Here is a 26,705-nt window from a genome sequence, read left to right as displayed (position 1 = left end):
ATATGCTTCGAAAAGTCTGCTCCGGGCTCGATTATTGCATTGATGTTGAGTAACATGTGGGGTGTACATCGAGTGTATGTAATCAACAGATACCATAAGAAACTTTATGAGTTGATGAAACTGTAGCCTCATAGGTGAAAGAATATTCCAATAAATTTTGGTTTTGTAACCATTTAAAATCAAGGAGTGTTTTTGTGGGCACCCTGTTCAACATGCCAGATGGTTAGAATATGGTATTTATTAAGCATCCATTCAAGATCATTCCACATTATCTTTCAGAGAACTATACAGCACCATTTTAAAAGAGTCATGGATGTTGGCATATCGGCATTTTAGGTAAAATGTCTGCAATGTATTTTATAAATGCTGGATTAAACATAGAAGCCTAATAGGAGTTCTGTGTGATCTGGAAGTTCTGCTGGTTCTAGAACTAGCCAATCAGATCAGTCAAAAGCCAGTTCAGCAATCATTCGAGCTAAAGCCAAAGCAGCAGCTGTGAGAGCAAAGGTTCCCTTTAGACAACAAAATGTGGATATAGAGACACAGAAATTAAATTAAGATTGGAAGAACAACAGAAAAAAGCCGAGGCTCAGGCTGCTGCCGATGCTGCATGCAGGAAAGCAGCGGCAAAAGAGGCTGTGGCCACCACAGAGTGCAAAAAAGCAGAGCTAGATATTGCCTTGAAGTTGCTCCAGCATGAGAAAGAAGCAGCTGCTTTTGAGGCTGAGGCTAAGGCCCTTGAAGAAGCCACAAGGCCTGAAGGCAGAGAGAGAGTTTGCTTAGCCATATCATAGCGGAGGATTCTGCCAGCGCACAGTAGAATATGTAAAGGCTCTGACCTCAACACAAGAGAGCAAACAATCACATCACAGTCCCAAGTCAGAAGAGCCACCGGGTTCAGAGAAAGCATGTTCCTCTACAGCAGAGTTCAGCTTGTCTGAGAGAAGCAAGTCTAAGGTGAAGCTCATCAGGGAGACAAAATGCCACCACAGTGATCCATATGCAAGCATGCACACAGATGCACTGAAACTGGCTCTTGCTCCAGAAAGGCGCACCAAGAGAAATGCTTCATTTCAAGCACAGACTCGGGTGCAACACAGGACCCGGGCTCTAGTAAAGACTGAGCAGCCATGCCCAATTCAACATGCTGTGATTAAGCAAGAGATATCCGACATGCCATACTCTGCACCTGATTCCAAGCAGACAGCAGTGAGTAGTCAGCCACAGATACCTACTGCCAGCACGCTGGAGGTATATCTTTCTTAGAGGGTCTAAAGAAGAGCTGGTAATTTTGGTATCCAGAATAAAAGCTATACAAACATACAAGCTTGAAGAAAATTTGTCTTCTGTCACTGGAAAGCATCTGCAGAATAGAAAGGGAAGGAGAGGAAGAATAGAGGGAAAAGGCCAAAATCCACATGGGAATTTACAGAACAGGAGATTCAGGAGTGAGAGTGCAAAGGAGGCCCAAGTCCAAGGATTTAAAGCAAGATGTCACGACATGAAGCTCAAAAGGGTATGCAAAATACTTCATCATAAAAAAGGATGATGTAGTACAGACTAGCAAATTAGCAATAGTACGAAGGTTCTTCAAAATGTTTCTGCACTTTCATATTTTTGCAGGAAATGGTTGGGGCGGGAGAAGTGGTAAGACAGCGTGTCACAAAATGTCATGTGGCTAGGCAGGCAAAACAGGATGATTATGTGGAAAAGTGATGTAATTTGTTTTTTTTGAGATATTTAATAAATAGTATTTAATAAAAGTGTGGAAACTTTTTTGAAGGTCCCTCGTATTTCATAAGCAAGGGATAAACAGAGAGCTTGTATTTAAGGAAAAGTGAAGAGCACACCAGGGACCAGTTGGTGTCCATGGCTATACAACAGGAAGAAAAATGGGTAGACCACTTATCTGAAGCCATTGAAAGTAGGGTCTATGGCCTAGATTCATTAAAATCACCAATCTGGATCATTGTTGGACGATTCTTGGCTAAGTTTTGCTGGGCGACCGATTCACTACAGATTTTTCATGCAAATGATCTGATTGGACATACGCCCTACAGGAATCCCACGGATCGCTGTAAAGCGATCGAGACACATGCGCAGATTATCCTTTGTTGGTTGTAGATGCTCTTCGCGCAGTGAGGTCAAAATAAAGGGGGAGGGGTGGCTGCAGTTTACTTGCTGGCCCTACGAGTGAACATTTTAAAAGGAATCATTTCAATTTGTGCGGCCAGATTATGGAACAGAACAGGCTTTAAACCCGCGGGTTAAAACCACGGGCTAACACTGCGCTTTTTGCAGAATATATAAAAAGGGAGTTCGTATGCATTTGTACAGTTTTATTTTGATGGTTGTTTTGTAACCTCGATATTGGGATTTTAGGGCGGCAGAGAGCAGGAGAGTCGGAAAGGACAGTAAGCGACTGGTCCTCAGCAGTCGCTTCATTTCGGATTGGCAAACCCAATCGGTGTTTCTGCTTCTGCCATTTCCCTTCATTTGCATAGGTGGATCGGATTGGATGGGAGATTGATCGGGCAGAAGATTGGTGAATTGGGTCGGGGTACAATCGCAAACTGGTCAAGACACGATTGGTGAGTTCAGTGAATCTAGGCCTATGTACTTTCCCAAAATCTTCATGAGTGTGCTCAATGCATCATTTACAGTCACACATTCTGAAGAGTAAATTTTAGTTTCATCAACTTAAGAAAACAAAGTACTGAGAGCAGCAACACATACCATTCTGTAGATAGTGCTCAAGCTGAAGTCTTCGCTCTGCAACCATGGGCTTGGTCATTGCCAGATAAAATTTTGGAGGAAAGAGAGGAACGCTGCCACCAAAGGCTCGTCTTAGCTGCGACAGAAGAAGAAAGTTCATGATTTCATCTAAATCACATGAGAAAAAAAACTGTTTTATTAGAAATCCAAGAATTTAACATAACTGCAGAATATAAATCACAGCACAGGATTTCAAACATTAGATAAGTATTGTGAACATAAACCCTAACCCTCTCAACCCTCCCTATCCCCCCCAAAAGGCAGACCTTCCCAACCCTCCCCACCATCCCACAGCAGAAACATCTCCAAAAGAAAAAGGATGACTTATCAATATACCTCAAAGAGCCTCCCAACCCGATCATAGATTTAAATTAAGCATCAGACTATGAGACTTAGAGGAAGCGCAACTATGGAATATTTCCGAACAGAGTCTTCGCAGACTCCAACTTATCCAGAATACTGCAAATTTGATCACGTCTCCCCTCTACTTACCAATCTCCAATGGCTCCTAGTACTTTCCAGAATTCATTTCAAATGCTCCTGCCTGGCTTTCAAGATCATTCATGGCATCCTTCTGCCCCTAATCCCTCTATCCTTCCTCGTCCGGACGCCTGCTACCTCCAGATCCGCTCACAGATATAAACTATCCTTCCCCACTCTACACGGCATCCTCCACGCTGGCAAACTGGGAAGATCCCTTCTCTCCAAAATCACGGGCCTTTGGAACGATCTCACTATCCCGCTGTGGAACCTAGGCTCCCTCCAACTATTCCGAAAACAACTGAAAACCTGGCTTCTCTCCAACATCTAACATCTCCTCCCCTGTCCACATCCTCCTCTATTCATATGCTCTTGTAAAGCTTTCTCCTCTCTTTTCCTATATTTTTAAACTTTGCAAACCGTGTCGAGCTCCACTTCCGTGGAGATGATACGGTATATAAACTTAAGGCTTAGTTTAGTTTAGTTTAGCAAAAGCGTTTTTCTTTTGAAAGTTAGACAAGCATTTCTAGCTTCCCATGTCATCAACAAGATGGTGATGTATCCTGTACCCAACATGTGTAATATACATTTCAAACCCAAAATACATGCTTTTGGGGCAAATAAACAAAGACACGTTGAGTTTACACCCCCAACCCTGAAGTTCCCAAAGAGAACACCTTTAGGAGTAGGGATTAACACTCTCCCAACCAAAGTATCCAGATAGTGAAAAAGATGACCCCAAAACTGCTGCACAGCAAAGCAAAACCACACAGCATGAGCAAAAGGTGTTAACTTGTATACTACATTTAATGCATAGGAAGGAAACTACTCATAGAAACATGATGTCAGATAAAGGCCAAATGGCCCACCAGTCTGCCCATCCACAGTAACTATTCTCCCTTCCTCTCTCAAAGAGATCCCACATGCCTATCCCATGCTTTCTCGAATTCAGACACAGTCTCTGACTCCCCCACTTCTTCTGGGAGACTGTTCCACGCATCTACCACCCTTTCTGTAAAAAAGTATTTCCTTAGATTACTCCTGAGCCTATCACCTCTTAACTTCATCCTACGCCCTCTCATTCCAGAGCTTCCTTTCAAATAAAAGAGACTCGACTCATGCGCATTTGTGCCATGTAGGTATTTAAACGTCTCTATCATATCTCCCCTCTACCGTATTTCCTCTAAAGATCTTTAAGTCTGTCCCAATGCGCCTTATGACGAAGACCAGGCACTATTTTAGTAGCTTTTCTCTGGACCAACTTCATCCTTTTTATATAGTTGTTCTTGAACTATATATGCTCTGAGCTCTGAGAATGATATGAAATTGGCACTCTCTGTAATAATGTCAAAAGGAAAAAAAACACTGTACGACAACCTCCTAGCCACTCAAGCTGCAAAACTCGACCCACAACTCTACAACCTATTGACCACAACCACAGACTACAAAACCTTCAAAAAAACCCTTCTTTTCATAAAAACACATAAAACCGAACTAACACCGGCATCACCTGCAACTACAACATATGATCTTCTAATATCATGACAACTCAGATGTAATCCTTAACAACTCAAAGAAATGTACAAACTACTCCCTAAACACTTCTAATATCCGGACAAACCATTTGTAATCCGCCTTGAACCGCAAGGTAATGGCGGAATAGAAATCCCTAATGTAATGTAATAAGCATTATAAACAATATGCGGCATCCTTCGCAAGCTGGTTAAAATCTCATCTGTCCAAATAGCTGCTAGATGACTATAATCTCGCTTAGGTTGTAGTGGCACTAGGGCTTTATGCACGCTAGTGATCAAAACTGTATCCTGGTCTGGGGGTACCAACACAATAGAGAGCGGCCCCCATACATTTAGTGAACAAGGATTTTTCAGTAAGGCAGTGATATAATGAAAAAGTTTGACATAGGCATACAAGTCGCTAGTCAAAACTCCCGGAACAGTTAGTAAATCATCAAAGGTCCGAAGATTACCATCCATGGTTAAATTCAGCCACATGTAACAAACCATGACATGCCAATCTAGGAGGAAACTGCAGATTGCCAAGAATGGGCAACAGATCAGAGTTGTTATATGTAAGCCTTAGCAATTCCACCAGAGCTTTTCAAGCTTAGGGGAGAGCAATGTACTGCGCTTATGCTCAGAGGACATCATATGCCGTGGAGCATGCAGCAAATAATGTGGGTGTAGGGAATAGTAAAACACTTTTTCCAGTAACCAGGGGGTAAAATCTTCTGTGGTCAAAACCCAGTCTGTCAGATAGCAAAGAAGACAAGCTAAATTGTAACCTTTCGTGTTAGGTAACCCCCTCCCTCCCAATAGCCCAGGTTCCATAGAGGAGATTAAGGCGTATTCTAGATTTCTTCCCATTCCAACAAAACTTTCCAATCAGATGCTGCAGAGCAACAAGATCTTTCCTCATTAACTGAAGGGGAAGTACTTGCAGAACCTGCAACCAATGTGGAAATGGAACCATCCTATACACACTGATCCTTCCTTAGAGGGAAAGCGGTAAGTTTCTCCAAACAGTTTTTGCTTAGTATAACTAAAAAGAGCGTCTATATTATGGTAATATAAATGGGCTGGATTTATGGGAAGCTGGACACCCAAGAATTTAAAAATCTGTCGCCCATTTCAAGGGGAATCTCCATCCAAGGCAAGTTGCAAGTGGGGATTAGAAGGTAAACATTCAGATTTCTCCATATTTAGCTTAAAGTCCGAAAAGGCCCCGTTTTCCTTAAAGCATTCCAACAACACAAACTGATGTTTCCGGGGCAGATAAATGCACAAAGAGATCATCTGCAAAAGCAGAGATCAAGAAATTAGTCATGCCCACTTGTATCCCAGTAATTTCAGGATTAGCCATAATGAGGGGCATTTTTTAAAAAAATGTCTAAGTCCAACTTGGACATTTCCAGTTGAACGTCTAAAGTTGGAGGTATAAAAATGGCCATTTTCGAATGACAAACTGTTGGACATCCAAATATAATTTTTTGTTTAAATCTACTTAGACATCTTGGCCGCCAGAATGTCTAACTTTATACTCAATTATGAGAGAGTCAGAGATTCTCCCTCAATAACGATATAATACCACCAGGCAACAGGGGGCACTAATCAGAAAGAGAAAGAACTACAACCCCCAGGATGCACTGGGCTCAGCAGCTTAGGGCTGAGCTGCTTGAGAAACTGTGTCATAGGGGCGGGACCCAGGCAGACAAGAGTACAGTATATCTGTTTCATTTTGAGAGTTATTCAGGGAGATCCCTGGAAAAGAAAGGAACTCCCTAGCTTTCCCTCTAGATATGGCTGAGACAGAAGCCCTGGGGAAGCTAAATCCACTTGAGCTAAGAAAGAAAGTCTTTACAAAGTAAAATATATGTTACTGACAGCTTGGATGAGGGTATCTGGGCTGTATGTGTGAAACCAGCTTTGTCACCTATGGACAGAGGGAACATAGGAGCTAGGGAAGCTGAATGGAAGCTGAAGGGAAGCTGACCTGTTTTGCTGATAGCAGAATCTTATTTCCTGCAGATTCTATGTGGAAAACTCTGCCTTTATTCTAATGCCTAACCGGAGCTGTGATTGAATGATGCATAAAACTGTTTCTTGGAACTGTGATAAAGACTGTGTTTGGGGCATGGCAAGTCCTACTGAGAATATAAACTGAAAGTAGTGGGAAACTTAAGAAGCATAGCTGTTTCTTTGAAAAATAAACCATTAAGGAAAACTTGTGAAGAAACAGGCTCTTCCCTGCTGTTTAATAAAGAGTTCTTTCTGTTCTGAACACTACATAGTGTGATACGAGTGTTTGTGTAAATCCTTTTCTGAGCACCGTGCCCTGCTCTGTCACACCTATTTTCAATAAGAAAAACATCCAGGTTGAAAATATCCAAATCCTGACCATTTGCACGTGGGTGGGGCCAGCATAGTAATGGACTGGCCACAGACATCCCGAAAGAGCAATGGGACACCTTAGAGAGCACTGCTACGAACTTCACATAAAGGGTGCCAGCTATATATCTCAAAAAAGGAAAAGAATTGGCTCACAATCAAAATTTTCCCAAGAGAAAAAGATTGAAAGGAACAGTTTCAATAATAACGAAACTCAATTTTGATTGGTTTGTAAAGCAAACCTCTGGTCTAAACGCTATTACTCCAGTGGACATCAGTATACCGGGCGCCTTTTAAATGGCTCATACTGATGTCCACTGGAGTAATAGTGTTTAGACCAGAGGTTTGTTTTACAAACCAATCAAAATTGAGTTTCGTTATTATTGAAACTGTTCCTTTCAATCTTTTTCTCTTGGGAAAATTTTGATTGTGAGCCAATTCTTTTCCTTTTTTGAAATTTAGTTTGGACTTTATTGGCTACTAAGTCCTTAAGGGTTCTTAGCGGTTTAGCTATATATCTCACCATAACCCCCTTATAATTTAAGCTGAGCCCCCCCCAAATCTACTGTGTACCACCCCAATAGCACTTATAGCTGCAGGTGGCAACTATATGGCAGTATAGTAGGGTTTGGGTGGGCTCGCAAGTTCTACCATAAATGTAGTGGTTAGAGTGGCTTATGGGCCTGGGTCCTCCTCTCTATGGTTCATTAGCCCACCCATAGACTACTTAAAGACACCTGTGTGCAGCTCTACTAGGTTTCTCCATACAGCACAGTTACTTACCGTAACAGGTGTTATCCAGGGACAGCAGGCAGATATTCTTAACGTATGGGTGACGTCACCGACGGAGCCCCGGTACGGACCTTTTTAACTAGAAAGTTCTAGTTGGCCGCACCGCGCATGCGCGAGTGCCTTCCCGCCCGACGGAGGAGTGCGTGGTCTCCAGTTAGGATAAGCCAGCTAAGAAGCCAACCCGGGGAGGTGGGTGGGTCGTAAGAATATCTGCCTGCTGTCCCTGGATAACACCTGTTACGGTAAGTAACTGTGCTTTATCCCAGGACAAGCAGGCAGCATATTCTTAACGTATGGGTGACCTCTAAGCTAACAGAGAGGGAGGAGGGATGGTTGGCCATTAGGAAAATAAATTTTGTAACACAGATTGGCCGAAGTGCCCATCCCGTCTGGAGAAGGCATCCAGACAGTAGTGAGTAGTGAATGTGTGAACTGAAGACCAAGTGGCCGCCTTGCAGATTTCCTCAATAGGTGTGGAACGGAGGAAAGCCACAGAAGCCGCCATAGCCCTGACTTTATGGGCCGTGACAGCTCCTTCCAGTGACAGGCCGGCCCGAGCATAACAGAACGCAATACAGGCAGCAAGCCAATTGGACAGCGTTCGTTTAGATACAGGGTGACCCAGACGGTTAGGATCGAAGGTCAGAAAGAGTTGAGGAGAGGAGCGGTGAGCCCTGGTACGGTCAAGGTAGTACGCCAGGGCACACTTACAATCCAGCGTGTGAAGAGCCTGTTCCCCAGGATGAGAATGGGGTTTAGGGAAGAAGACAGGCAGCACGATGGACTGGTTGAGGTGAAAGGCTGAAACCACCTTAGGAAGGAATTTAGGATGGGTACGCAGAACCACCTTGTCATGGTGAAAAACAGTGAACGGTGGATCGGCGACCAGTGCATGTAGCTCACTAACCCTCCTGGCAGAGGTGATGGCAATGAGGAAAAGCACCTTCCATGTGAGAAGTTTGAGCGAGGTAGTAGCAAGAGGCTCAAAAGGAGGTTTCATGAGGGCTGACAAAACCACATTGAGGTCCCAGACGACCGGGGGAGGCTGAAGAGGTGGTTTGATATTGAAGAGGCCTCTCATGAACCGGGAAACCAGAGGATGAGCCGTGAGGGGTTTTCCGAGGATAGGCTCATGAAACGCAGTGATGGCACTGAGGTGGACTCTGATTGAGGTCGACTTGAGGCCTGCGTCGGAGAGAGAGAGCAAATAGTCCAGTACAGTTTCCACCGCCAGAGAGGTGGGATTGTGATGATGAAGGAGACACCAAGAGGAGAACCGGGTCCACTTCTGATGGTAACATTGGAGTGTGGAGGGTTTCCTGGAGGCATCCAAAATGCGACGGACAGGCTGAGACAGGTTTTCTGGAGAGGTCAGCCCGAGAGAAACCAAGCTGTCAGGTGGAGGGAAGACAGATTGGGATGTAGCAGAGACTGATGTTGCTGCGTAAGCAGAGAAGGAAATACAGGAAGAGGAATGGGCTCCCTGGAGCTGAGTTGAAGCAGGAGGGAGAACCAGTGTTGTCTGGGCCACCGAGGGGCGATGAGAATCATGGTGGCCCTGTCCTTGCGGAGCTTGAACAGGGTCCGCAACATCAGAGGAAGTGGAGGGAAGGCATAGAGGAACCGATCCGTCCAGTCGAGTAGGAATGCATCCGGGGCCAGACGATGTGGAGAGAAGAGTCTGGAGCAGAACTGGGGCAGCTGATGGTTGTGAGGAGCTGCAAAGAGGTCCACCTGCGGAGTGCCCCAGCGAGCAAAGATGGAGTGGAGAGTGGGAGGATCCAGGGTCCACTCGTGAGGTTGAAGGATGCGGCTGAGCTGGTCGGCCAGGGAGTTCTGTTCGCCCTGGATATAGACCGCTTTGAGATAAAGATTGTGGGCTGTGGCCCAGGTCCAAATTCGGAGGGCCTCCTGACAAAGGAGACGAGATCCGGTGCCGCCTTGCTTGTTGATGTAGTACATGGCGACCTGGTTGTCCGTGCACAGGAGAAGAACCTGAGGATAGAGAAGGTGCTGGAAGGCCTTGAGAGCATAAAACATGGCTCTGAGTTCCAGGAAATTGATGTGATGTTGACGCTCCTGAGGGGTCCAGAGTCCCTGGGTGCGTAGATCCCCTATGTGAGCTCCCCATGCATAGGGGGAGGCATCTGTGGTGATGATCATGGAATGAGGGGGTGGATGAAAAAGGAGGCCCCTGGAAAGATTTGAGGAGTTCAACCACCATTGAAGAGATCGCTGAAGAGACGATGTCACAGAGATGGGATGAGAAAGAGGATCCCTGGTCTGTGACCATTGGTTGGCGAGGGTCCATTGCGGTATCCTCAGATGGAGTCGCGCCAGAGGAACCACATGGACTGTCGAGGCCATGTGACCCAGAAGAATCATCATCTGGCGAGCAGGGATGGATGGTTGGAGGAGCACCTGTCGACAGAGGTGAAGCAGTGTCCGGTGCCGGTCGGCAGGAAGGAACGCTCTCATGGAGTTGGTATCGAGAAGTGCTCCGATGAACTGAAGGCGCTGCGTGGGAAGCAGATGCGACTTGGGATAATTGATCTCGAACCCCAAGAGATGGAGGAAAGAGATGGTGTGGTGAGTGGATTGCAGCACAAGTGGAGCGGTTGTTGCTTTCACCAACCAATCGTCCAAGTAGGGGAACACTTGTAGGTTGTGGGACCTGAGACAGGCCGCTACCACAATCAGGCACTTGGTGAACACCCTGGGAGATGATGCGAGACCAAAGGGTAGCACTTTGTACTGATAGTGGTGATTGAGTATCTGGAATCGGAGGTAGCGACGTGAAGCCTGATGGATTGGGATGTGAGGGACCTCCTTGAGGTCCAGGGAACATAGCCAGTCGTGTTGAGACAGAAGAGGATAAAGTGTGGCAAGTGAGAGCATCCTGAACTTTTCCTTGACCAAACACTTGTTGAGGTTCCTGAGGTCGAGGATAGGACGAAGATCCCCTGTTTTCTTGGGTACCAAGAAGTAGCGGGAGTAAAATCCCTGACCTCTTTGGTCTGGTGGAACTTCTTCGATGGCATTGAGAAGGAGGAGGGAGTGGACCTCCCTGAGGAGGAGAGGAGTTTGGGAGGAGTGATAAGCAGACTCTACGGGAGGATGGTCTGCAGGAAGAGTCTGGAACCTTAGTGAGTATCCGTGACGGATGATGTTTAGAACCCACAGGTCTGAGGTGATGGCCTCCCAGCGTCGTAGAAAGATGGTGAGGCGGCCCCTGATAGGTTGAGGCAGAGGCAGCGAGGGTTGTAGACTGGCTATGCCCTGGAGAAAGGAGTCAAAAGGGCTGAGGAGGCTTAGTTTGAGGGAGAGGCTTGGTCGTCTGGTGAGATTGCGAGCGAGCCTGAGAGTGTTGTTGTTGTTGTTGGCGAGGCCGACGAGATTGCTGCTGAGGAGGATTAAGTGGCCTAGCAGAAAAACGACGTTGGTAGGAGGACTGAGGTCTGTACGGTCGTGTTGGCGGAGTCTTCTTCTTAGGCTTAATGAGGGTGTCCCATCTCGTCTCATGAGCCGAAAGTTTTTGTGTCGTGGTATCCAGAGACTCCCCAAAAAGTTCATCACCAAGACAGGGCGCGTTGGCAAGGCGGTCTTGGTGGTTCACATCAAGGTCAGATACCCTCAGCCAGGCAAGGCGTCGCATGGCCACTGCCAGAGCAGAGGCTCGGGAGGAGAGCTCGAAAGAGTCATAGATTGAGCGTACCATGAATTTCCTAAGCTGAAGGAGGGTGGAAATTTGTTGCTGAAATAATGGAACCTTGCGTTCAGGGATATACTTTTGTAGAGCAGAAAGTTGTTGAACCAGATATTTCATGTAAAAAGAAAAATGAAATGAGTAATTGTTGGCTCTGCTAGCCAGCATGGCATTCTGGTACAGGCGCTTTCCAAATTTGTCCATTGTTTTGCCCTCTCTGCCAGGAGGGGTGGAGGCATAGACACTGGAACCATGGGATTTTTTGAGAGTGGATTCTACCAGGAGGCTCTCATGTGGCAACTGGGGTTTATCAAATCCTGGGATAGGGATGACCCGGTATAAACTGTCCAGTTTCTTAGGGGCACCTGGAACAGTAAGGGGATTCTCCAAATTTTTATAAAACGTCTCCCGTAGAATATCATGGACGGGTAGTTTGAGAAACTCCTTGGGGGGTTGATCGAAGTCCAAGGCTTCTAGAAAGGCCTGGGACTTCTTGGAGTCGGACTCAAGTGGGATGGAGAGAGCCCCAGACATCTCCCGAAGGAATTTAGTAAATGAGGACTGCTCGGGTTTAGAGGTGGATTCAGCCATGGAGGGTTCCTCATCAGTGGAAGAGGCATCCTCCTCGGTACCGAGTGGGGATTGCTCCCATAAGTCAGGGTCCCTGATGGCCGGCTCAGCATGGTGGGTTTTAGAAAGGGACTTGCCAGATCTCATGGATACGGTGCCGGGAGATGAAGACCGGTGCCGATCTCTGTCCCGGGAGGAGTGGTGCCGATCCCTGTCCCGAGACGATCGATGTCGATCCTGGGCCCGGGAGGGGTCCTCCGCCGCGCAGGTCTGGAGTGTAGGCTGTGCAGATAAGACCGGCATCGAAGTGTTCATCGGTACCGAGGGGGTGGCCACTGGCGTAGTGTTGCGAGGCTCGGGCCGGACCGGTACCGGAAGGAGCGGTGCCAGCAGGGTTGGAAGCAGTTCCTGAAGCTGGTGCTGTAGCTGTTCCTGCAATTTGGTCTGGAGGATGGCCGAGATACGGTCCTCCAATGGGGGCACCGGTACCGTTTTACTTTTCTTCGGTACCATAGGTGCCGCTCTACGCTCCGGTGATGAGGAGGCCGATGAAGAGGCACTCACCGTTATCGGAGCGGAGCGCTTACGGGACTTGCGGGACGTCGGAAGTACCGGTGTCACCGCCGTGGCTGGAGGGCGCTCGAGGGAAGTGGAAGGCTTCTTAGCCGGCTTACCTGGCGCTATCGACCCCGCAGAAGGATCAGGTGGTGTCGATGTTGACGGTGCCGATTTCGGCGGTGCCGTCGACGTCGGGGTCGGATCCATAGCAGAACCGGTGCCGAAGAGGAGATTCTGCTGGATTTGTCTATTTTTAAGTGTGCGTTTTTGGAGAGTCGCACAGCGGGTGCAGGTGTCAGCCCGATGTTCCGGACCCAAGCACTGTAGGCACCAGTTGTGTGGGTCCGAAAGGGAAATCGGGCGTGCACACCGCTGGCACTTCTTAAAACCCGGCTGAGGGGGCATGAAGGGAAATACGGCCTCCGCGAAATCAAAGCCGGAGGCTTGTATGATGGCAACAGGCCCCGCCGGGGCCGGTTGAAAAATAAAGGAAAAAAGAAAGTTTTTTTTTTTTTTTTTTTACCAATTAGAAAGAAAACAGAAAAACCGAAGGGAAAAAGTAGAAAAAATCAGAAATAACGCGAGCGGGAAGGCAAAAAAGGAGTGTTCAACAGCCGTTGAAACCACATGCGTCTTCTTCGCTCCGCGGAAACGAAGAAACTGGAGACCACGCACTCCTCCGTCGGGCGGGAAGGCACTCGCGCATGCGCGTTGCGGCCAACTAGAACTTTCTAGTTAAAAAGGTCCGTACCGGGGCTCCGTCGGTGACGTCACCCATACGTTAAGAATATGCTGCCTGCTTGTCCTGGGATAACAGATGCTACTGTTTTAGAGACAGGTATGTACCTTTTTGGTCTCATTTCTGTGTGGTGTAAGGGGGGTCAGTGAGAACTGGGGGAATATGGGGGGAAGTCTTACCTTGATGCATGCAGTGGTCATCTGGTCAGTTTGAGTACCTTTGTGGCATTTAGACCCTTCTAAAACAGGTCTAGTTCCAAACGTACAAATTCCATCCAGGATGTTTTGCAAAATGTTTGATTATCGCTGCAAGAAGTCCATGTCTAACCCACCCTCGAGACCACCCAAAACCCACCCATAACACGCCTCTGCCATTCCCAGTGCTAGACGTACAGAAAGACGGTTTCGATTATCAGTACTTAGACGTCCTGGCAATTAGGACGCTTTATGGACGTCTATGTTTTTTGATTATGAGCCTGAATGTCTCTAATAAAGGGGTCTATAGTGAGAACAAACAAAAGTGGCAATAGAGGAAAATCCTGCCTAGTGATCTGTTGAATAGAAAAAGGAGGAGATTCAATATTATTAACACAAACAGTAGCCCTTGAGTCATAATGCAGCGGAAGCAGAGTGTCTGTTTAAAAAAAAAACAAAAAACAACAAAAAACCCTGCCCCGAAAGCCCTCTAGACCACCAGGTAAGGCCGGGAAGGCGGCAGGGAGGTGAGGGTGGGTCAGAGCCGGATAATCGCGGTTTTTCACCATTCACGGTCCGGCTCTGCCCGTATCCCCCGCGAATAATGAGGGAGAAGTGTACACTTTTCCCTATTCGCTGTGATGGAGGATTAACAGAACCGCAAATAACTTTTTCATGTTATCTGCTGTTTTCTATTAAAAACCATCTTCCATCGTGAATATGGTGAAACCGCGAATAACATGGCGGGAGACCTAGCCTGTTCCTGAAGGAGAGGCAAAACACGGTGAAGAAAGTGCTGGGAATCAGCGATTTTCTCTATAAATGCTTGGAATCAGTGATTTCTTTATGTAAGCTTATGTAATTTTGGGGGAGGAGCCAGCAAGCTAAAAACCGTGAATAATCGAAACCGTGAATATTGAAACCGCAAATACGGAGGGAGAAGTGTACACTAGGCATAATGAGATCTTGTCAATCACTGTGCCCCAGCTTTGGAACTCGCTCCCAAATCATCTTAGAGAGGAACCCATACTGGAAAGATTTAAGAGTTCTTTGAAAACTTTTCTCTTTAAGGACGCATTTGAAATTTAAATCCACTAGCCTCAGCATATCTAAACAACCGATCAGTTAATCCTTCAAATTCTTCTATTTTCATAAAAATGTTTCTAGTCATGTACCCATCCCATCATTTTTTCCTTTGTGAATTTTTCTTTATGCCATTGTAGTTCTTCCCCTCTTTTCCCTTTGTTCCTGTTATTTGCTATCCAAAGATTGTCTTGTTTGTATTTCTGATTGTTTTGTACCTCATATTTTTATTATGTACAGCACTTAGAAAGTTTTATAAGTGTTTTTTCAAATTTTAAATAAACTTGAAACCTCTGCAGCTATGTGGCATGGCAACAAGTGATCTCATCTAAATCACATTAAAAAAATAAAAAAAAAGAAAGAAGACACTTCCAGAACAAGAACCAAGCAGCTTTATGATATAACCCAGCTTAGGCTGTATTTAAGGCCAGCAATGGTACTTTTTCTAGAAATGTTCATATTGCCAAGCCTCCCACATCACTTACCCCCCCAAAAAAAAGAGCCCATAAGTGGGCTGAAGCAAAGATGGACAAATAAGAGCAGACTTTTCTATAAATGGATAAGTTGAATGAATCCTTCATTATTAATCATTATTATCCATACCAGTCACTAATGCAAGTTATCTGAACAGCATTTGCCACTTTAGAAATAAGCACATTTGTTGCCTTGTTCATAATGCATGAAACAAAATGCCTTGCTTGCATACCAAAACCACTATATTATGGTATATTTAGGACAGTCTCAATATTTATCTAATCTGCTAATTCTTCATAGTCCTTCACGGTCACTGAGATCTAAGAATCAGAACCATATAATAACTTCATTGCTCTCACAAGTTAGATTGGATTCCACATATGAAATCTGCCATTTCAATTTAGGCCCCTGCACCATGGAACTTTCTTCCTCAATTCTGATTAGCGGCCCACCTAGACCATTTTAAGAAGGGCTTAAAAACAACTTTTACTCTAGCTTCCATGGGTTCTCAATATCTAGGGTTTGACTATGGCAGAAACAGATGAGTTTTGTGTTAAGTATGAATTGACTTTTTGGGCTAGATGCACTAAACATGGTCAGTAAGAATGTGTGGATTGCTGCGGGTTGATTCCGAAATAACGATTGATGTTCATACAAATTTGCATGTAAATGATTTGTGTGGAGGTTCACTGTAATCTCTGTTCGATCCCCATCCAATTGAACGTTGTGAGAGTGACTTTCACACATGCGCAGAATAGTCCAGTTGATATAGCGACAATGTACACATGTGCCAGATTTGCTATGTCCAGACTCCTCTGTGGCAGCTGGTCTTCCCTCTTTCGATCACCATCATTGTTTCTTCTTCCTCCAAAGGGAAAGGCCATCTGCATAAATCAAAGCCTACAACCGCCGTCCATAACGTTGACCGTTGGAGCACAAGCACACACGGGGGAGGGGGGGGGGAGAAATGAGGGAGGAAGGAGACGACTAACCATGGGGAAGGGGGCAACGAGAGAATCAGCCAACTACCGGGGGGGGGGGGGAGGAGAGAGGAGAGATATGCCCAACCACGGAGAGGAGGAGGGGGGGAGAAGAGCAATATGCCCAACCACGGAGAGGAGGAGGGGGGAGAAGAGAGATATGCCCAACCACAGAGAGGAGGAGGGGGGAGAAGAGAGATATGCCCAACCACAGAGAGGAGGGGGGGAGAAGAGAGATATGCCCAACCACAGAGAGGAGAGGGGGGAGACGAGAGATATGCCCAACCACAGAGAGGAGAGGGGGAGACGAGAGATATGCCCAACCACAGAGAGGAGAGGGGGAGACGAGAGATATGCCCAACCACAGAGAGGAGGGGGGGAGAAGAGAGATATGCCCAACCACAGAGAGGAGGAGGGGGGAGAAGAGAGATATGCCCAACCACAGAGAGGAGGGGGGGAGAAGAGAGATATGCCCAACCACAGAGAGGAGAGGGGGAGACGAGAGATATGCCCAACCACAGAGAGGAGAGGGGGAGACGAGAGATATGCCCAACCACAGAGAGGAGAGGGGGAGACGAGAGATATGCCCAACCACAGAGAGGAGAGGGGGAGACGAGAGATATGCCCAACCACAGAGAGGAGAGGGGGAGACGAGAGATATGCCCAACCACAGAGAGGAGGAGGGGGGGGGAGAAGAGAGATATGTCCAACCACAGAGAGGAGGAGGGGGGGAGAAGAGAGATATGCCCAACCACAGAGAGGAGGAGGGGGGGAGAAGAGAGATATGCCCAACCACAGAGAGTAGGAGGGGGGGGAGAAGAGAGATATGCCCAACCACAGAGAGGAGGAGGGGGGGGGAGAAGAGAGATATGCCCAACCACAGAGAGGAGGGGGGGGAGAAGAGAGATATGCCCAACCACAGAGAGGAGGGGGGGGAGAAGAGAGATATGCCCAACCACAGAGAGTAGGAGGGGGGGGAGAAGAGAGATATGCCCAACCACAGAGAGGAGGAGGGGGGGGAGAAGAGAGATATGCCCAACCACAGAGAGGAGGGGGGGGGAGAAGAGAGATATGCCCAACCACAGAGAGGAGGGGGGGGAGAAGAGAGATATGCCCAACCACAGAGAGGAGGGGGGGGGAGAAGAGAGATATGCCCAACCACAGAGAGGAGGGGTGGAGAAGAGAGATATGCCCAACCACAGAGAGGAGAGGGGTGGAGAAGAGAGATATGCCCAACCACAGAGAGGAGGGGGAGGGAGAAGAGAGATATGCCCAACCACAGAGAGGAGGGGGAGGGAGAAGAGAGATATGCCCAACCACAGAGAGGAGGGGGAGGGAGAAGAGAGATATGCCCAACCACAGAGAGGAGGGGGGGGGAGAAGAGAGATATGCCCAACCACAGAGAGGAGGGGGAGGGAGAAGAGAGATATGCCCAACCACAGAGAGGAGGGGGGGGGAGAAGAGAGATATGCCCAACCACAGAGAGGAGGGGGAGGGAGAAGAGAGATATGCCCAACCACAGAGAGGAGGGGGAGGGAGAAGAGAGATATGCCCAACCACAGAGAGGAGGGGGAGGGAGAAGAGAGATATGCCCAACCACAGAGAGGAGGGGGAGGGAGAAGAGAGATATGCCCAACCACAGAGAGGAGGGGGAGGGAGAAGAGAGATATGCCCAACCACAGAGAGGAGGGGGAGGGAGAAGAGAGATATGCCCAACCACAGAGAGGAGGGGGAGGGAGAAGAGAGATATGCCCAACCACAGAGAGGAGGGGGAGGGAGAAGAGAGATATGCCCAACCACAGAGAGGAGGGGGAAGGGAGAAGAGAGATATGCCCAACCACAGAGAGGAGGGGGAAGGGAGAAGAGAGATATGCCCAACCACAGAGAGGAGGGGGAAGGGAGAAGAGAGATATGCCCAACCACAGAGAGGAGGGGGAAGGGAGAAGAGAGATATGCCCAACCACAGAGAGGAGGGGGAAGGGAGAAGAGAGATATGCCCAACCACAGAGAGGAGGGGGAAGGGAGAAGAGAGATATGCCCAACCACAGAGAGGAGGGGGAAGGGAGAAGAGAGATATGCCCAACCACAGAGAGGAGGGGAAGGGAGAAGAGAGATATGCCCAACCACAGAGAGGAGGGGGAAGGGAGAAGAGAGATATGCCCAACCACAGAGAGGAGGGGGAAGGGAGAAGAGAGATATGCCCAACCACAGAGAGGAGGGGGAAGGGAGAAGAGAGATATGCCCAACCATAGAGAGGAGGGGGAAGGGAGAAGAGAGATATGCCCAACCATAGAGAGGAGGGGGAAGGGAGAAGAGAGATATGCCCAACCACAGAGAGGAGGGGGAAGGGAGAAGAGAGATATGCCCAACCACAGAGAGGAGGGGGAAGGGAGAAGAGAGATATGCCCAACCACAGAGAGGAGGGGGAAGGGAGAAGAGAGATATGCCCAACCACAGAGAGGAGGGGGAGGGGAGAAGAGAGATATGCCCAACCACAGAGAGGAGGGGGAAGGGAGAAGAGAGATATGCCCAACCACAGAGAGGAGGGGGAAGGGAGAAGAGAGATATGCCCAACCACAGAGAGGAGGGGGAAGGGAGAAGAGAGATATGCCCAACCACAGAGAGGAGGGGGAAGGGAGAAGAGAGATATGCCCAACCACAGAGAGGAGGGGGAAGGGAGAAGAGAGATATGCCCAACCACAGAGAGGAGGGGGAAGGGAGAAGAGAGATATGCCCAACCACAGAGAGGAGGGGGAGGGAGAAGAGAGATATGCCCAACCACAGAGAGGAGGGGAGGGAGAAGAGAGATATGCCCAACCACAGAGAGGAGGGGGAGGGAGAAGAGAGATATGCCCAACCACAGAGAGGAGGGGGAGGGAGAAGAGAGATATGCCCAACCACAGAGAGGAGGGGGAGGGAGAAGAGAGATATGCCCAACCACAGAGAGGAGGGGGAGGGAGAAGAGAGATATGCCCAACCACAGAGAGGAGGGGGAGGGAGAAGAGAGATATGCCCAACCACAGAGAGGAGGGGGAGGGAGAAGAGAGATATGCCCAACCACAGAGAGGAGGGGGAGGGAGAAGAGAGATATGCCCAACCACAGAGAGGAGGGGGGGGGAGAAGAGAGATATGCCCAACCACAGAGAGGAGGGGGAGGGAGAAGAGAGATATGCCCAACCACAGAGAGGAGGGGGAGGGAGAAGAGAGATATGCCCAACCACAGAGAGGAGGGGGAGGGAGAAGAGAGATATGCCCAACCACAGAGAGGAGGGGGAGGGAGAAGAGAGATATGCCCAACCACAGAGAGGAGGGGGGGAGAGAAGAGAGATATGCCCAACCACAGAGAGGAGGGGGGGGAGAAGAGAGATATGCCCAACCACAGAGAGGAGGGGGGGGGGAAAGAGAGATATGCCCAACCACAGAGAGGAGGGGTGGAGAAGAGAGATATGCCCAACCACGGAGAGGAGGGGGGGAGAAGAGAGATATGCCCAACCATGTGGGGGGTTGGGGGGAGAAGAGAGATCACTTTTGTTTTGATTTACAAAGACTGGAGAAAAAAATAGCAGATAAATCCACATCACAGACTTTTTCTAAGTATTTGAAAAATATTGTTATACTTATGCATCTTGTATTTATCGTATAGTTATAGAACCAGTAACATAAGCCAAGTATGCAGGTGCACACTGCAACAGAGCCAATGATGAAATGAGAAATTATGAGAGAGAAGTGAACCCACCTCAATCTCACTTTGACCCGATGAGGTGGTGGGGTCTCTGTTGGAAGACTTTTCCATTGTTATCAGACATCGCTAGACAACTATGTAATTCCAGCATCTTCAGATGAATTTAAGAGATACTTCAGTGCATTCAATGCTCGACACTAGTGCTGCCTGATTCAGGAAAAAACATTTTGATTCGATTCGATTCAGCCTATTGAATTGGTTTTTCGATTTGATTCGATTTTCCTGCCCAATTGGGTGTTTTTTTTCAAACATCCTTGTGGGTTTATTTTATAGCTTCTTCATCCCCTTTGCTTTCTACTAACCACACTGGCGCTGTGGTGTAAACAAAAAAGACTTTTCCTCTCTCTGTTAAATCCTAACTCACGTTCGCGGTCTAACACCAGCTCTGGCAGGATACACATTTCAAATCTGACATGTAATCACAAAACAGAAAATTAAATTATTTTTTCAACTTTTGTTGTCTGGTCCTTATTCAAGTCATGTTGGTCCCATGCTTTGATTGTCTTCTGATCAATGTCTCCTTCTTTCTCCATGCTAACCATCCTTCTAATTATGTTTTTTGTATAGAACTGTCTTGAGAGATAAAGATTGTGGAGCTCAATTTTCCAAATCTTGGAGGAAGAAGCAGATGAGCTAGGCTAAGGATCTGACAACTAATTGAGAATCAGTGTGAGAAACCAACATAAAGTTGAAGGTTAGCCTAGCCCTAGAACATACAGTAGGGCTTTGCATCGAGCTTCTTCCTGCCGCACACATAAATTAACTTTCTACTAAACTGTGATGAAATTAACATGCCCTGTCTTCTGCAACCACTTACAGGAGATCAGATGTTAGAAAATGATAGACATATACCTTTTGGAGAAGTCAGATAACGGCCAAGCCCAAATCATCCCGAAAGAGGGAAGTGGTGGGCACAAGACAGATTTCTCTACTTTTTTTTTTTGTTTTAACATCTCCCCCTCTTCACCCTCGTGTAGAAACCAGGGGTCTACGTGGGACTCTGAGAAGTCTGACAGGTTGGAGCGCAGATGGGCAGGGTGGCCGCTTGACTTTTGTTGACAGCAGGATGGCAGTTTCTCCATTCGAGGGGGGGGGAACAGGACAGGAGACGCATTCTCTTAAAGGGTGAAGGGGTGGGACGGCGTGAGTAAAGTTTGTGTCTTGCGCTCCTGGAAATCCTGTTTTTTACCTTGCTCCTTCTACTGTACTGTTTGTGCATGAGATGTGCAATGGTAGCGAGAGAAAAGAGAGAGAGCGAAGTTGGCGGTAGCTACAAAAACATGGGCATGCTATCGCTTTCAGCTTATTAACCAACAATCACGCAGTCCATTTTGAGTCTGTTTGGGTCTTGGGAACTCTTCACGTTTCTAAGCTCATCCCCACTTTCTCACCTTGATGGCTCCCCTTCACGGAGTACTTGACGACGTTCACTGGCAAGAGCGGCCGCGTGCTACGCGGTATGGCCAACAGACTATAGGGCAGATTCCACGAGGTCCACTTCCAGGATCTGCTACAGGAGAGCGCCCTGCATGGTGCAGATGCGGCCGAAAAAGCATTCGCACTACTGTAGCTCTTTCTGCCCTGGGGGTTAAAGGTGGTGGTGGTCATATAGGCACTGTTGGCAGGGCCTACGCTTCCTCTAGGGCTGCTGTGATAGCCAGTTTCCATGCTGTCTGCGCTGTAGAGCGGGAGGCCAGGGAAGAAGACACTGCAGCACTTCCTGACTGAACCTCCCCCTCGCCCCCTAAAGCAGGAGCGGCAGTGGCCGGTCAGTAAGAGGCAGTACTGCCACTCCTGCTTTAGAGGGGGAGGGGGGAGGGTCAGTCACCGAATCGGGAAGTTGATTTTTTTTAAACAAATCGATTCACCCGAAGTGAATCGGTGAATCGATTCGAATCGGAAATCGGGCAGCACTACTCGGCACATATTATGTCACAACGTAGCAGTATGTATCCTGAAACTGTTGAGGCTATTTCAATCATGCTTAAGGGGTATATAAATAAGCTGTTCAAGTGATTTTGGAACAGCGACTGGCTCAGGCAGATAGTACATGTAATAGTCTATTAACTGAAGTCGCAGACGCACAACTTGCACTTACTGGGACCATTATAATTGCAATGCGTGTTTTTCTGTCAAGTTATAAATGAATGGAAATTGCATAAAGTAACCATAAAATATAAATAATAATAAAAATTAAACAAGAAAAGAACTTGCACCATTGCTGTCACAAGTGCCAGTTAGCAAGAGCCATATTCATCAATTGCTAACACAGTGTCTGGAGCTGGGAAAATGCACCGCAGGTCATGGATCACAAAGGATGACCCACTGCCAGCTCTGGTCTTATTGTCCAACTACTAAAGGCATAATTAATATTTAACATACGAGTAACATAGTAGATGACAGCAGATATAGACAAGAACGTTCCAACCAGTCAGCCCATTAGTTATATCCATTCATTTGGAAAGGATCTACTGTATTTTTCGCTCTATAAGACACACTTTTCCCCCCCAAAATGTGGGTGAAAATAAGGGTGCATTTTATGGAGCGAATATAAGTTTTTAAAAAAAAATTCTGGTGGCAGTGGTCCAGCACAGTCTTGGCAGGAGCTTTCCGCGCTCCTGCCCCTCACTTGCTGAACAGCTACTTCTCTTTCTGCAGAGAGGCACATTAAGCAGGAGCACAAGCTTTTCGTGTTCGTGCATGGTCCCATGCTGCTCACTGAATGGCTGCCGTCAAATTGTGAAAACTGACAGCAGCCATTCAGTGAGTGGCGCAGGACCAGGAATGAGCATGAAAAGCTTGTGCTCCTGCTTTATGCACCACTCTGCAGAAAGAGATGCAGCCGTCCAGCAAGGGAGGTGCAGGAGTGTGGAAAGCTCCTACCGAGACTGTGCTGGACCACTACCACCGGAATTTAAAAAAAGGTACCGGGGGGGGGGAGGGGGTGACACAAAGCAGATAGTCGAATGGAGGCTGAGCTCGGGTCAAGTTTGGACCTGAAGGATACGCCGTGGCAGGGGATTAAGGATTTCCAGGAGGAGGGGTCAGAGGTGGAGACCCCCACTATCTTTATCAGCACGGAGGAGAGTAGTTTTGTCAGAGCCTGGCCAAGATAAAACCATCTCAGCAAAGATATCTGTGCAGCCAGCGTTGCCCACCGTGTTCTTAGACAAGAAGAGTCCTGAGCAAGGGCAACGTATAGGAGAAGGCAAGTAGTATCCCGGCTTCCCCAGATAAGGAGTCAAAAACCACCAAAGAAGCAGTCTATGGTGCTACTACCACAGCAGATGACAGAAAGCTACCAGTGAGTTCAGTACCATTTCTTGGGCATTTTGTTAAATATAAATGTGTGAATTTCTTTGTGGGGGGAGGGGTGAACTAGAGCACTTGAAAACTTGGCTCTTTTCAAAAATCTAATCACCTCCCGTTCTCCAGTATCCTGTCCCTCTCTATCTCCTTAGTCCCTCTCCTATATCCCCTCATTGTAGTTCCTTTCCTCTTAACTCTGTAAACCGTACCGACCTCTGCGCTTGCGGAGATGGCGCGGTATACAAACCTAAGGTTTAGTTTAGTTTAGTATGATGGGCGGTACTAGTGAAGTTCAGTGTTTTGTCAACTGCCTAGAAATGTTTTACTAGGCAGGTATAAATACAAATGAAAGGTACGGGGTTGTGTGTAAAAAAATTGTTAGTCGGCTGGGACTAACCAAGGGGGGGGGGGGGGGTGGCAGGGTACAGCGCCTGGCAGGGAAGGAGGACAGGGTGCACTGCCTGGCAAGGAGAATTTGGTTCAGAATGTTTATTTTCTTGTTTTCCTCCCCTAAATCTAGGGTGCGTTTTATGGTCAGGTGCGTGTTATGGAACAAAAAAATACAGTAGTTCAATACAGCTCCTTAAAGATCTTACAGTACTAGGAAATAATATCAATCCAGACTGTTATGGGGAGACTTTTAATAGCTTTTCACAACTTTCAAAATATGTGCATAGTTGACACTGCCCCCCCCCCCAAATAGGGTTACCATATGCAGTGGCAAGGGTGACACCCTTCCCCCTCCCCCTGTCATGCATGCACCTCCTTCCTCCGTACCTTTTTAATTTTCCAGGTGAGAGCAGCAGCATGAACTTGCTGCCCACGTAGTGTCAGGTCGCTTCCTAGGCGTGGGCTAAGGAATGACATCAGAGACGGGCAACACCAATGCGGGCAGCACGTTCGTAATACTGCTTGTGCAGGAAAACTTGAAGAGATATGAGGGAAGGGGGCGCACATGCACGGCACCCTTTACAAAAACCGTGCCCAGGGCATACTGCCCTCCCCCCACTATGCCAATGACCATTTGGTTCCAGAAAAAGGTAGGACAGAGCAAGACATCCGTGTTTTATTTCCCTTGCTTTCAATGGAAGTAAAACCCAGATGTCTATCTGTCCTTATTTCCAATGCTTTCAAAGTAAAACCCAGATGTGTCAATTCGACCTCCTTTTCCTGGAGTCATATGGAAACCCCCCTGCCCCCTGTCTTCAGTGTTACACCACCACCTCTGCAATTCAGCAACTACAGTACAAACGAAATCGCAGATTATCAGATCCCACGTTATGTCACTTTACAGCTAAAACCATCCACTGCCTTGAAAGTGAGAAAGAAAACAGGGAATGAACAACTCAGCTGCACCTTTCCAAATCTTCTGTCCTTCACCGGACATCAAGTATTATGATTATCAGAACTCTAATCATTTTAGTTTTTAGCCAATAAAATCCCTTACAAATCAGCGTTTCCTTTCCCACACTAACAGGCACTAGGTCTGATCACGCTATCTCCTTGCCCCAACTATTAAGAAACCTACCTTTTAAAGCCAAGTACAGTAATCGCCCTATTAGCACAGGGCTAAATAGTACCGGTGTAAGTATACATTCCATGGCGTGAAAGTTACCCGATTGGCACAAAGGATCACACCCGACCCGCCTCCTAAAGTCGCGGTGAACACCGTACCTGAACGTCCCACCGATGTAGCTGGCTGTACCGCACCTTGCAGAAGAGGAAGCCCTCCAAGTAGACAGAGTAGAGCTGAAAGAAGCAGAGAGCACCGCCCGATCAGTCCGCGTCGCCCAGTTTCACAACCCCCACCAACCTGCAATAGGCAGATACTTAACCACATAGCGGCTGCCCAAGCTGTCCACCACCTTCTCCGTGATGGGGATGCTGAAATGCATGGCCGCGACGCCAGAGCTGCTTCCCTTCCCCCTCGGCTCTGTTCAAACGCGGCAGCCAAACCCTGCTCTCTCCTAAGGCCTGGGAGGAGCCCTAGGAGGGACGCGAGGGGGTGGGAACCGGCAGGTACAACTCCTAAAACTTAGAGGGAGGGTCAGACATTTCCTATAAACCAATGAGTAGGGAAAACGTAGGTTAATCGTGAGGAAACGGCTGCTAGAATACCAAACACGACTGGTCCATGCTCTACGCCCCACCTCTCCCGCAGCTGACCCCTCTTTAACTCATGTCCACCAACTCCTTTTCCTTAGTCTCAACAATCTTCTAGTGCCTCAGCTACTGCCCAGTCGCCCAGTAGTACCTCACTTTCCCTTCCTTCCATACCACCCATAGTGACAGAATTTGGTGGGCAACATCACTACACAAGACTTAAAGCTAATGCAGGGGCCTTGGAAATCCAGCCTTGTTCAAGGCCTGCAGAATGTTGGAAGAGGACAGGACATAGAAACAAGATGGCAGATAGACCAAATGGCCCATAGGCAACTGAACGCTTTATTTATTTATATATTTATTTATTATTTTTTTTTATTTTTTTTGGGGGGGGGAAGCTCCGCCCCCAGACCCCACCCAATCTCCACCCTAGACCCACCCCATAATCGTACTAATTGTAATACCATTTTTCCATTAATTTTTCATATATACACACAATATAATCTTATTAACAATACATAATGGTTACCCACAAAGCAGAGAACTTCAGGGTTGAGGTAGGGGAGAGTGGCATCTGGGTACATGGAATAGAGGCGACAATAATGGTGGTGACAGATTCCCTGTTAGATTGGGGTCTGTACATCTGGGCACCTGAGGTTTCAGTAGGAGTCTGTGGCATACCGGGAGGGGTCCACCCCAGGTGCAGACCCTAAGGTGATACACAGCCAGCACTCAGACCCCTGCTGCTTTCCTGTATCAGTAGCAGCAGCTGTAAACTTGGAATACAGCCATCGTGGGACCTTCCTGCAATTCCCTGCGGCTGACAGTTCACCCCCTTCTGACACCTCTCCCTTGTTCCGGAGCAGAACTAGCAGCAACAGGGAGGTGCAGGAAGGTCCCGTGATGGCTGCATTTAAGTTTACAGTTGCTACTGTTGATACAGGAAAGCAACAACAGTGGTGGGGAGTTGAGGGGGCAGAATACTCGATAGAATTGGGATGGAGGGAGAGAAGAGGATAGACATTGGATGTCAGTGGGGAACAGAAAGGGTGAGTGGATGCTGGATGGAAATGGGCAGTGGAGAGGGGGAGCAGACGCTGAATGAAAGTGGAGGGAGCGAGAAAGGGGAGCAGAAACTGAATGGAAGTGAAGAAAGAGAAGCAGATGCTGGATGGAAGAGGGGAGAAGATGCTAGAAGGAAGTGGGGAGGAGAAAGGGCACATGCTGGAGGGGGTGAGGAAGAGAGGTGGCAAGCTGTAGATAGTGAAAAGAAGGAAATTGAGGACTGGACAGTA

General features: G+C 47.7%; 1 protein-coding gene across 3 annotated transcripts in view; it reads right to left on the bottom strand.

Annotated features, from left to right (window-relative positions):
- Nucleotides 1-25,350, bottom strand: part of SNX31 (sorting nexin 31) — a 103,803-nt gene extending 78,453 nt beyond the window's left edge. The window contains exons 1-3 of one of the 3 annotated variants that reach the window (XM_033934388.1): nucleotides 25,143-25,350; nucleotides 24,982-25,056; nucleotides 2,737-2,851 (exon numbers count right to left, since the gene is read on the bottom strand). In XM_033934388.1, coding sequence (XP_033790279.1) covers nucleotides 2,737-2,851; nucleotides 24,982-25,056; nucleotides 25,143-25,202 — 250 coding nt within the window. In that variant the 5' untranslated portion in view covers nucleotides 25,203-25,350. The remainder of the gene's footprint in view (nucleotides 1-2,736; nucleotides 2,852-24,981; nucleotides 25,057-25,142) is intronic. The other 2 variants (XM_033934387.1, XM_033934389.1) reach the window with 2 other exon arrangements.
- Nucleotides 25,351-26,705: the final 1,355 nt, after the last annotated feature.

Source organism: Geotrypetes seraphini, chromosome 2, assembly GCF_902459505.1.
Source record: "Geotrypetes seraphini chromosome 2, aGeoSer1.1, whole genome shotgun sequence".
NCBI classification, from domain to species: Eukaryota; Metazoa; Chordata; class Amphibia; order Gymnophiona; family Dermophiidae; genus Geotrypetes; species Geotrypetes seraphini.
The sequence above is the reverse complement of the archived record's forward strand: the minus strand, read 5'-3'. Positions and strand labels throughout refer to the sequence as shown.